A 12,360-nucleotide genomic window follows, 5' to 3' on the forward strand; every position below is an offset into this window, starting at 1 on the left:
CTTCAATGCTCTTATAATGAGCAATCCTATGTATTTGACAAATGCATGAGTAAAGCAAAAAACCAAATTACTTGAATATGGATCAACACTACACAGTTGCAATATTAAGTACAAAATGCACCTTCATTACAGAATCCTCAAAGAAACCAAGAAAGAGTATAAGTCTACACAAACCAATACAATTTTCCTCTTCACATAAGTTGAACATAGATAACAAGGTTCATGCATGAAACTCAAGGAATAGAGAAAAGATAGATATAGCTATTGCTCGTCATTAATCGAATTCAAGTAACCAAGAGATTAATATAATTTTCAATGCAGAAAGAACAGAAGACAAATAAAAATTTCAAGAGACATAAAGACTTTTTTAGTTTGAGATCTTGCCATAATCAGTTATCCTCCTCATCTTTTTCTGCTGCTTCTTCACGTTCCTGTAGAACCGTCCCAGTAACCGACACCACATCTGCATCACCTCACTATTGAGCAGATAAAGCTTATTTAGATAAGGAGGTTCATGTGAGAAACAAAGTTGCATAAAAAAAATCAAGAGATTCATCTCAAAGCACTTCCACTCTAGTTAGTAGAGTTATGATCATAGTGAATCGAAGAACCAAGATGGCAAAATATTAGTTTTAAAAAATACCAATAAAAAAATCAACACATACCTGCATTCCATATCAATTGAGGTATTACCAAGAATATCACATATATAGTCAAAATGGTCCGTGATACCTGCATTAAATTTCAAGAGAGCTTTTCATATTAAAAAGATTTAAAGAACAAACCTGCATCACCACTCTCCGTGTAGTTGCGTTACTCCAATAACTATACAATCTTCAAGGCACAATATTATGGTCTCTTTATGCTGGATTTTAGCATGAACAAGGCTCTCAACATCAGAAGCCTGGCTCTGCAGGTGACAAGATTGCCAAAGTTTGTACATTTAATGTGGAATCAAAGGCACTTAAAAAGCAAAAATAACTACTGTTAACTGATAGAGAGTAAAAAACATAGAAAAACAAAAACAAATACCTGTAGAACTTATTTTTACGGGTAGGAGCTAGAAGGATGAGGCCTGGAGTATCAATATGGTGAGATTGGGGCAATGCTTGTATTTTACTTTTATTATGATTTCCTTCTCTGAGAATTGGTAAAGATCATTCTCCAACCTCAAGTTTTCAGCTTTAATGTATACCTGAAAGTAGTTAAGTTTATAAAAAAATATCCTCATGCCACAAAAAAGTTTAGGGCAGTATATTCAATGGCTCCATAAATCATGTATAAAGCTGGTTCTAGCTAACCAATCAAATAGTTCCTATAACAGTATAATCTTTACTCAACACTAAAATTAGCTATTAGCATGCTAGTTGAAATCAACATTGGCACATACAAATAGAGAAAGCTATTGTCTCCTACTATCCTACAGCTACATACAGGATCACAGGAGTACAAAAAGGTCAATCAAACAAAGACACAAGGTGCATTACATACACCCCATCAACCCTTCTTCTTAAACAATTATTCATTAGTTTGTTTGATTGTTTTCATAATTAAACCCCTTCCCGAATACCACAGGTCCTCACTACGATACACGACACCGGCAATTACACAAACGCACGTTGTGCATTGCAAGGACTGATAATAGAACATGCGGAACACACCGCAGCGGCATTCCATAAACGCATACTGACATACGCGCATACATTACACAAACATTTACTGACATACATACATGTATGTCTGTGATCGGGATGGGGCGGCCGGCTATCCCGGCATTGTCTTCGTCGGTGTCCCCAGGGCCGGCGAGGAGGCTGCACTGGGGCGTCACATCTTGGTGCCGCCCCTGCGTGGTTGAACTGGAACCCCATGAGCACCTCCACCAGATCTCTTCTTGTCGTCCGTCTGGTGGCCGACCACCTCCACTTCTAGCGCTGGCATCGCCGCGCCACCCAGCTCGGCCGCTAGGGCCTGAAGCTTGTTGTACGCCTCGTAGAGGAGCTCCTGCGCCTCCTCCACCTCCACGTCTGGCAGCAATGTCACCATTGGGGTGGTTTTCCTGGGGTTTTGGAGGGGGTGGGGTGGGGAAGGGAGAAGGTTTCAAGCGTGCGGTAGTGCAGGAAGGCGAGGACTAGGGAGGGCCCCGTGATTGGAGTAACGCAACTACGCGGAGGTGGAGCGAGAAAATCACAGATCGGAGCTCACCTTCTCGAGCGCCAGTGAGGCCTAGGGTTTAGCGCTTCACCACGCGAGGAAGGGGAGGGGAGCAGTGGAGTTGGGTGCAGCGATAGACGCAGAGAGCAGATCGGGAGAGGTAGCGGCGCGACAAGAGGGAGCGAGCGGAGAACGCACGTGCGGACGGGGCTGCAGCCCAGTCGTGGCCGACCGGAGTGGTGCACGGGCGACAATGTGGTCGTGGATGATCAGAGTGGTGCAAGGGCGGCGACGTAGAAGAGAGTCTGGTGGAGGAGGAGAGGGGCTCGTCGGAGGAGAAGCGCGATGGGATTGGGGGATCAAACGTGTTTCTGTTCGAGATGAGATAGAGGACCGGAGTACGCGAGGGGAGCGAACGAACGAAGCGGAGGAGCAGAGGTGTCGTGTTCGGGAGTGGGAGAGGAGTGGCGCATTCGGGACTCGTAGAGGAGGCGAAACGATCGTGAGCCTGTGTAAGTGTTGGATGAACCAGGCGCTTTTGACCATCGGATTTAATGAAGCTATATGAGAAGAGATCTTAGCATTTTATTTTTAAGAAGCAGAATTTCTACCTGCATAAATTTGGATAGATAGATAAAAGATCATCTATGTAGAGACAAAAAGTTATATAAAAGTAAGAAAAAGTTAAACTGGTGTATTATATAAGTGTATAGATATAGATATAGATATAGATATAGATACATATACACTCTTCTTCCATGAATCTGCATCCAGCTCAAACAACCCCCTAACCCTACGTTGTACCTGTACAGCGAGGAGGTTCAATGAATCCAGCGCGCGATCGATCCCCACTTGCGTGCAACTTGGCGCTGGCCAAGCCCGCCCCTTGGGCGCACCAAGAGCTCATCTTCCCCCATCCATACGCTCCGCCGCGTTCACGAAAACGGCCCGCCCTTTCTCTTTCACAGTTTCACTCTCTAACTGACTTCTCCCCTTCCATCCTCTCTGCCCTCTTCTTTTCCTCCCCAGGTCTCCCCCCATTCCCTCTCCTCACAGAGGTTCCCTTCCCTTTCTTTGCTCTCTTTTTTCCCTGTCGCCGCGGCGATAGGGTTCAGTTTTCCTTGCTCCGGCGGGCTGTAAATGCTTTCGGCCCTCTCCGGCGAGTCAGATCCGGTGGTGGCTGTGTTCTTGTTTGTTCTGGTGGTATTGATTCGAGTGGGAAGGGAAGGGGTCTCTTTGGTCTTGGGCGATTCGGAGACATGCCTGCGTTCTACGCTTACGGAGGTGAGGGATAAAGATATCTTCTTTTCTCTTGATTTCTTGGGAGATTCTTGTTTCATCAACTGATTCCAGGTTTCTTGGTGAAAACGGAAGGGTCTGTATGTGTGTGCTCTTGTGTTCTTAATTGTCTGATGATTAATTGGTTGTTTCTTGGATCAGATGGCGGGTGCCTCGTCTCGGCCCCGGCGGAGCTGGTCGGGCTGTTCTGCCGCGGCGTGCAGCAGCGGAAGCGCACGCTGGCGGCCGCGTCCGCGGTCGCCGCAGCGGCGGTGGAGTGCTTGAGGGCCGCCAAGAAGCAGAGGCAGCTGCCGCTGCCGTCGCTGGACGCCCTCCCGGACGAGTGCCTCTTCGAGATCCTGCGACGCCTGCCTGGCGGCCGCGAGCGCGGCGCCTCCGCCTGCGTCTCCCGCCGCTGGCTCGCGCTCCTCGGCAGCATCCGCGCCTCCGAGCTCGGCGAGGCCGCGGCGGCGGTCCCGTCGCTGCCCGACCTGAACGAGGAGTTTGTCATGGAAGAAGAGGATAAGGACGAGCCCCCCGCAGATCACTTTGTCGAGAGGGTCCTCGAGGGCAAGGAGGCCACCGACATCCGCCTGGCGGCCATGGCCGTCGTCGCCGGATCCCGTGGCGGGCTGGAGAAGCTTGCTGTCCGCGGAAGCCACGGGACACGTGGCGTCACGGACCAGGGACTCTCGGCTGTTGCACGCGGCAGCCCGAACCTCTGCTCGCTCGCCCTCTGGGACGTGCCGCTTGTGACCGACGCGGGGCTCGTCGAGATTGCCACCGGGTGCCCCTTGTTGGAGCGTCTGGATATCTCTCGCTGCCCGCTTATCACGGACAAGGGCCTCGCCGCTGTCGCGCAGGGGTGCCCCAACTTGGTTTCTCTGACCATCGAGGCATGCTCCGGTGTTGGCAATGAGGGCCTCAGGGCGATTGGCCGCTGCTGCACGAAATTGCAGGCTGTGAACATCAAGAATTGCATACATGTCGGCGACCAGGGTATCTCAAGCCTGGTGTGCTCTGCTACCTCCTCACTGGCTAAGATCCGGCTTGAGGGATTGAACATCACTGATGCTTTGCTTGCTGTGATTGGTTACTATGGGAAGGCTGTCACTGACCTCACTCTTGCTCGCCTTGCCACTGTCAGCGAGAGGGGGTTTTGGGTTATGGCTAATGCTGCTGGACTGCAGAACCTAAGGTGCATGAGTGTTACCTCATGCCCTGGAGTCACTGATCTTGCGCTCGCTTCTATTGCCAAGTTCTGCCCAAGCTTGAAGCAGCTTTACCTCAGGAAGTGTGGACATGTGTCAGATGCTGGCCTTAAGGCTTTCACAGAATCAGCAAAGGTGTTGGAGAACTTGCAGCTTGAGGAATGCAATGGGGTTACTCTTGTTGGTATTCTTACGTGCCTCCTCAACTGCAGTCAGACGTTCAGGGCTCTCTCTTTGGTGAAATGCATGGGGATTAAGGAAATCTGTTCTGCGCCTTCACAGCTTCCTGTATGCAGATCACTTCGTTTCCTGACAATCAAGGATTGCCCAGGTTTCACTGATGCAAGCTTGGCCATGATGGGGATGATTTGCCCTCGGTTGGAGCAGGTTGACTTGAGTGGTCTTGGTGAAGTCACTGACAATGGGCTTCTTCCGTTGATCCAGTCTTCTGAGGCTGGTCTGATCAAGGTTGATTTGAGTGGTTGCAAGAACGTCACAGATGTAGCTGTTTCTTCCCTGGTGAAGGCGCATGGAAAATCTCTTAAGAAAGTCAGTCTTGAGGGTTGCAGCAAGATAACAGATGCAAGCCTCTTCGCCATCTCCGAGAGCTGCATTGAGCTTGCCCAGCTTGATCTTTCGAACTGCATGGTTAGTGACTGTGGTGTTGCAGTCCTGGCATCAGCAAGGCACCTCAAGCTTCGTGTTCTCTCACTGTTTGGCTGCTCCAAGGTTACTCCAAAGAGTGTGCCGTTCTTGGGCTACCTGGGCCAGTCTTTGGAGGGCCTCAATCTTCAGTTCTGCAACATGATTGGCAACCACAACATTGCATCATTGGAGAAGCAGCTCTGGTGGTGTGACATTCTTGCTTAGGCATACAAGATAGTTCGATGCTGGAGGGACTGATGTCTACTGGGTCAGCCGCTTCCGGATGCAGATATATGTCAGTAGCAGTAGCACAACCAGAAGATCTTCAGCTTTTTGGCTCGCATGAGTCATGGTGGTGGGCTTCCGCATTGTTCAAGGACCGGTTTTTTAGGGGTTGCTTTCTAGCCGAGTGCTCGTTTTTCACAGATCACCTCTCACGAGGTTCATCTGTTTTTTGAGCCTTGGCTGCCTCCACTGGCTTCCTGCCCCTCCTTCCAGACATTGGTCCTTGCCATTATAGTCATAAGGTTTCTTTAGGTTGCCGTAGTGTTCGTGTCCTTTCTTTATTTCTTACAGGTTATGAAGTTGCAGGCACCCAATGGCAGCTCTCGAGTATCATAACAAATCCACCAGCGATGCCGGTATAGGTCATCGTTTGTAGCCTGCTGACGCCGGAGTGTCTGTCGACTTGTGCCTTGTGTATGGTTGTCGAGTTCAAGTCTGTTGGAGTCTTTGATGTGTCATGTGCTGTTCTCTGTGGTGTGTAAGGGTCATGTAGGGTTGCTTCTTTTTTGCAGTCTCTTTGGGATGCCTGGTGTTCGTGGTGATCTTGGCCATGGCAAGGCGCATACTAGAGCCTTGCCTTGACAACCTTGCATGGTTGTTCTTTTTTAGCCAAATCCCTATTTTTTCAGGCAGATTGTTGAGTACTGTAATCTTGGCGACCCTCTATGAATAAATGAAGTATGTGTTTATGTTCGAACTATGAGCCTTGAATTATGCCCTTGCTGTGTATCAAAGTTGTTTAAAATTCAATATTTCATTGTGTTTAGAAGTTGAAGAATGGATGAGTTATGAATTAATATGTAGTTCTGTTGTGTAAGGTTTTTGTCTGTCTTCTCTGCTCTTGTATTGCGATGAATGTACGGTAGAAACTTATGCTGATCTATCTCGGAGCTTATTGTTGCTCCCTTGGCCATCGCACATTATGGCATAAGGACCCTTTTACCACTCTTGCTCTCTTGACGATGAAACAGGTGTGTTAGTCTCCTGCTTTTTTAAAAGTGGGATAAAATAGTCTTATCCGAGAAATTTCTTCAGTCCCTACCTTAACATTGAATTATGCATACTTTCAAGCACTTGAAATTTTACATGTGTGGAACCAGCCGGCTGCTACTTTTGGTGGTGTAGTTGTGTGATCGCTAAAGGAAATATCGGCGTTAAGCCAATAAAGATAAATCAAATTGAACTAGTTGAGGAGCCAATGAGATGCTAACTGCATCAATCTATTGTCTCATCTGATTTTCTAGACCATATTTTGATCTGGATAACACATGTATTGAATGATATCTAATTATATTTGATTGCATCAAATAAACTTAACACTCATTTACTTTAGATCCGAATTGCGAGGTTCAGAAGAGATATTAATGCTGATATTTTACACCTGGCAGTTACCAACCGGTTACTACTTTATGTTTTACGTTGTCAGAGCACCTGATAATCCATCTGCAAAATAACCAAACCGTGGCCATACAGATCGAAGGTCTTTTTTAGTTGACCAAAAATCTAAATCACAACTTTTAATCTGCATTATTTTCTTGATGTTGCCGACTTGCCTACCAGACGTTCAATTAGAACTCGACTAAAGAATAGTGGAATTATAATGGCCACCTGGCAATAGTTTCGAAAAAATAAAAGAATGGCCACTTGGCCAGCCTCAACTAGCTCAGGTGGAGCACAACTTGTATCATTTGAAGCAATTTCAATCAATACACAAGAACTTAAGAACGTGCTGAAGCAAAGTTCTCAATGCTCAGTTGTACAAAATAGTGAAGCAGGGCACAAAGTTCATGGTGAACCAGCAGCACTTGATTTTAGGAGATAATAATTTGTCAGGAACTGCAAATGACTTGGAAAATTAGAGTTCTCCATAGATTATGAACAAAAACCATCTGGATAAGTAACACAGAGGCTGAACTCCAGGAAAATGAGGTAAGAGTTGACCATACAATACATGCGACTAGATACTCTTGTAGATAAGGACAATATGATACAAAAGTGGAGGCACACCATCCATCACAAATCAGTTGGTGTTTTGTCACCATGATCTTGGCTAAGTGACTACACGTTCACTGAGCTCTTGTTCATCAGGTTAACTCCAGCTCGGATTGACCCCTGAACAAAATCTATGCTCATCTCGGTTCCATGTAACTGCCCTGTCAGAGATCCTGTCTCCTGAGCCCCAACCACGTTCAGTTTGGTGTTCTTTAGCTGCCCTGCAGGTGATGGGCTTGCTACGGCATCGAGTGGACCAGTTTCCTCTGATGGCAATTTGGGGAGTGACTTCCTCTGGGGCTTCTTCACTGAATTTGATGGGGTTGATTTTTTCACACCATTTTGAGAAACATTCTCCTCGAGGCTCAGATGGACTGGTTGGTTAGTAGTAGTATTTTCTTCAGTCTCTGGTGTGGACTTGTTCTTGGAACGACCAAGTTTTGGTGATCTAGCTCTTGTGGGGGGAACCTACAGCGGATGCCATCATACAGTGAGTATTATCCTATCAAAGCAGGACACATCAAGGTTTATTTGAAATACAAGCTCCATTTCTGTCCAGCAAAAATATAGGTTCAGCCAAAAGAAAGACATGTCTTCCATGTCACATCACCATAAACATGTCAGAACTAAATTAGTAAGATCCATTTTGGTAACTACTGACTGTATAATTGGTTCCCCATTCATTTTTACACTACTCACATGACAAATCATGAACGACATAACTGCACTGACCAGTGGCGGAGCCATGTTATGGAGTGTGGGTGCACAAGCATCCCCCTCCTATCCTAAAACGCTGCTAATAATAGATAGTATGAACAGTAATTTACTGTTTATACGATGAGCAGTAAGGGCCGTGCACCCCTGGTTTGGCTGCTGGCTTCGCCCCTGGCACTGACCAATCATAACAGCGAAGCGCTGAAGCATGATGACAATAGAGTTGATACATGTCAAAGAAACAAGGATTTACTATCTAAGGTAAGGAGGGTTGCTACATCAATTATCAAATCTCCGTCAACGGGTAAGGGATCATTTTTTGTTATTTGAGTAGTGTGTTCCAATTGGCAACAAATATTACTTAGTTGCTGTGAATATGATGAAGTCAGATCAGTCAGCTGTGAGTAGAGTGTTCATGTATTACATATGTCAAAGTTTGTTCATATAAGATGATCAAGAACAGAAGCATTCCAACATACATGGAATCCTTGCATCAGGTAAGTCGTAAATAGAAAAACAAATATCCAATTGCAGTTACTATCTCCATCACGGCATCAAAGTATTTTTGGCAGGATGAGAATTTAAGGCTTCCCGCTATACTACATGATAGTTTAAGCTTCAGAATTACCCTTTCTAATATTCCTGTGAAGTATATATTTAAAAGAAAAAAACAGCAGTTGATCATAACTTTCACACTGGATGAGTGAAGTGATAGTTCCACACATGCTCATAAGACATATCTTGAAGTCGTGAGTTCACTCAAGGGATAAGAGATTACAGCTAGCCGTGAGTCATAATTATTGGATCACCTTTTTCAACTCAACCTTGGCAGGGGGTGGTTCCTTATAGAAGCTGGGCATTGGTGTTGCCTTGAATTTCAAACTCTTCCGCAGCATTTTGAGTTCAGCTTCTTCAGTTTCCTGAGCATTTTATGGAAATAATATCAGCAAGCAACATAAGAGATGTGATGTTGGAAAACACCATTTTTCTAAGGAGGATAAGGGTACCTTTGATTTTGCTTGCAAATTGCTTATTTCTAACTCTCTCGCATGAATCTTCTCCTCAAGCTTTGAATAGAACTATTTGATTGCAGAATTGGGTAAACGAAACAGCCAATCTACATATTTAATATGCAGCGCATTCAACGGAGAAACAGAAGTTTACCTCTCTTCTTTTTTCAGATCTCTCATCACACTTGAAGGTGAAGCCGTAGGAAGGAGTGCTGCCAACTTTTTGAGGCTTTGTACTCTCACAATTTGACTCTTCTTCATCTCTTTTGATGGCAGAAGGCTGACCTGATGCCTTTTGACTTTTCCTTCTCTCCCTGGATTTGAGGGTGTTGAGTATAACAGCATAAGTGACTATTCAAATATATAACTGTATTAGATAATTCTATTGGAAAACAATTATGGAGTCTAAGATGCGAGACATATGGAAAGTATACATTGATTTATGTCAGCTCTGCAGTAAAGTATAAGGTGATTCTATCAACTAGGGTCAAGCACAGGTTCGGAACTGCATGACATGCAAAACTCGAAAATGCCTAAAATAACTTCAAAAACTTGAAAAAGCCTAACATAGAAGAAAAAGAGATCAATTAAGCGTTAATGCAGTGAGTGAAGAGTGGGCATACATTTTTTTTATTCTAGTAGCATAACATATTGCAAAGCCCTCCAGGAGAGGCTCGACACTATATTCCTTCTTATCCCAGTTATACAAGCTGATCTTAAAAGACATGTATAAACAGACAGGAAAGAAGCTGCTTACTTGGAGTCATCAAGCCATGGCACTTCGTTGGGAGCTGGGCGAGACTGATTATTCTCAACTTTCTGATAAAAGCATCACAACAGAAGTCATTTAAGATCCAACTGGATTGGACAGGAAGATGGTTTCCAATATCCATAAGTAGAAATGAGATTGATCATTGAACTACAGTACATCACCATGCACAACAACTTACATTGCTACCAGCGGCATCGCCATTGGTCCGGCAGCCAGTACCTGAACCTGGACGAGATGCCCGTGCAACGGGTGCCTTAGGAAGAGAGGAATTGGTGGTTCTTCTTCTTGTCTGACCTTCGTCTCCACTCCTTGGGCTCTTAGCCTTGACAGCCTTAGGTCCATGGCTCTGGTTCCCCTAAAAATACATAATGTAGGAAATGCCATTCAGTCCAAGACAAGCATTACGAGACATCACCATCAAGAACTCACCTTGGAAAGGCGAGGCTTCCGGCCCTCCGCCGGCGAGGTGGCCTCCCCACCCGTCTCTTCCTGCGGATTGATCACCTCGCTCTTCCCCGAGTTATCCCCATTGGCTTGCTCCTCGTGCTCTTCTTCCCCATGCTCCCCTACACCATCAGGCAACGCTGGCTTTCCATTGGCCCCATTCTCGACGGCCGCCGCCGCAGTCGCAGCGTCGGTGACGTCATCAACCACATCCTCCATCTCGACCAAGCCACCACCGGCTCACCTCGCCGAGGTAAACGAGGTATTCGCGAGATCTACGCCCAAGAAACGCCAAATGCGCGCAGATCTAGCCGCAAGAAATGCCGGTGGCGCCTACAGGGCCGGAGGGGTAGGACAGGCAGAAAAGATCGTTTCTTTACCTCGCCGGAGGGGAGCGGTGGGAAATGGCGGTGCGGAGGAACACGGTGGGAGGGATGGGACCGCGGGGTCTAGCCGGCTTCCTCAGAGAAGGGCCGCTAGTCGCGAGGGGATGGGAGGAGAGAGCGGGGGTTTGTAGGTGCGGGTGACTGCGTTTGTGCTGGAGGTGGTGGTTACTGGTTTCCAATCTTGCTTCCTTTTTCTATTTTTTTCCTTCTTCTGTGTGTGTTTTTCTACTGTTATCTTTTTGTTTGCCAACCTGTTTCTCATTTTTCAGATCTTCTGTTCTTACAGTTACAACGAGATAATCTACTATACATGCTACTCAATAATTCAGAGTTCAACTATCTGCCACCAGAATTTAAAACTTTCCTCCCATATAAATGAATAACTCAAAAACTCTACTCTGTACCATCGAAATGACAAATTTTTGCCTCTGTTACAGCCAAGCCTAGGCTGTCAACTGATCTTCCTGATGACATGGGGTAGAGGTTTCAGGCCACTCGTGCGCAAAACACATGAATAGAAAAAATACAAGATTGAAATGCACTGACACTTAAATCATAATATGGTGGGAAAACACAGAGAAAATATAGGATGGCTGCGGGAAAAACAGAAATAAGATGGGAGAGATAGAAATAAATGAATTTTTCCATTAGTTTGGACCTCACGTTAAGAATCCTTCAAAATTCCAATGGATCATACCATTCCATATGAATTTGACAAACCCATTCCATTGTTTCAAATGGCCCTTTAAGGAAAAATTCCAAAGATTTTGAATCCTCAAAAAATCCTATAAAAATCCTACAATCCAAAAGGCCCTCGAGTTATTCATTGGTATGGTAGAAAATTTTCAAATTTGGTAGCATATGTCTGAAGTCCGAGTATACAATGAGTCAGTCATCTTAGAAAGATATCGACCAGATGGTGTATACTGTAATTAACATGCCTTGTTTCAAAGGATGAATGAGGCTTGTTGCTACTTAGATCGCAACATTACATTTCAACAATGAACAATGGATTACAAAAAGCAAAGTGACTACTACAGATGGGATTTTATGAGAGAACTCCAAGCCATTGACTCGCTACCTCTTCTCTCTTTACCCTCATATTCAATCCCATTGATTCCTCTTCGGCTCTTCCCCTTGACTAAATAGTATCTTTCCAGAATCTGTATAACACCCTTCTCCTCGTGCCTCAACGTTTGGCTTCCTTTCGCCGTACCTTATAGTGGTGCATTGCTTCTTCAGCACAGTCTCTCACCTTACTATTGCCACTGCTATTATGTATAAGCAAGTTAGGCAACGACTACATGCACCAACTACTTAGTGCTGCTGCCGTCACTACTTTTAGATAAGGGAATGTTTTATTATTGTTATCTCTACATAAGGCATGCACTCAATAATCCATTATTATAAAGTTTTAGCTAACCACTATGAAAAAGAAGCCAACAAAAGGTCCTTGGAAAAAGAGTACAAAA

The 12,360-nt window shown here is 45.4% G+C and overlaps 2 protein-coding genes across 2 annotated transcripts; one reads left to right on the forward strand and one right to left on the reverse strand.

The window, feature by feature from the left end:
• Positions 1 to 3,070: 3,070 nt before the first annotated feature.
• Positions 3,071 to 6,267, forward strand: LOC133922444 (EIN3-binding F-box protein 2-like). Its single transcript, XM_062367792.1, has 2 exons — positions 3,071 to 3,435; positions 3,592 to 6,267. The coding sequence occupies exons 1-2, from the start codon at positions 3,411 to 3,413 to the stop codon at positions 5,508 to 5,510; spliced, it is 1,944 nt and encodes a 647-aa protein (XP_062223776.1). The 5' UTR covers positions 3,071 to 3,410; the 3' UTR covers positions 5,511 to 6,267.
• Positions 6,268 to 7,383: 1,116 nt separating this feature from the next.
• Positions 7,384 to 11,077, reverse strand: LOC133922445 (protein WVD2-like 5). The gene is made up of 7 exons (XM_062367793.1): positions 10,488 to 11,077; positions 10,237 to 10,413; positions 10,044 to 10,105; positions 9,441 to 9,600; positions 9,284 to 9,355; positions 9,086 to 9,196; positions 7,384 to 8,030 (listed from the first exon to the last, which is right to left on the reverse strand). The coding sequence occupies exons 1-7, from the start codon at positions 10,719 to 10,721 to the stop codon at positions 7,629 to 7,631; spliced, it is 1,218 nt and encodes a 405-aa protein (XP_062223777.1). The 5' UTR covers positions 10,722 to 11,077; the 3' UTR covers positions 7,384 to 7,628.
• Positions 11,078 to 12,360: the final 1,283 nt, after the last annotated feature.

This window comes from Phragmites australis, chromosome 6, assembly GCF_958298935.1.
Source record: "Phragmites australis chromosome 6, lpPhrAust1.1, whole genome shotgun sequence".
Lineage (NCBI taxonomy): Eukaryota > Viridiplantae > Streptophyta > Magnoliopsida > Poales > Poaceae > Phragmites > Phragmites australis.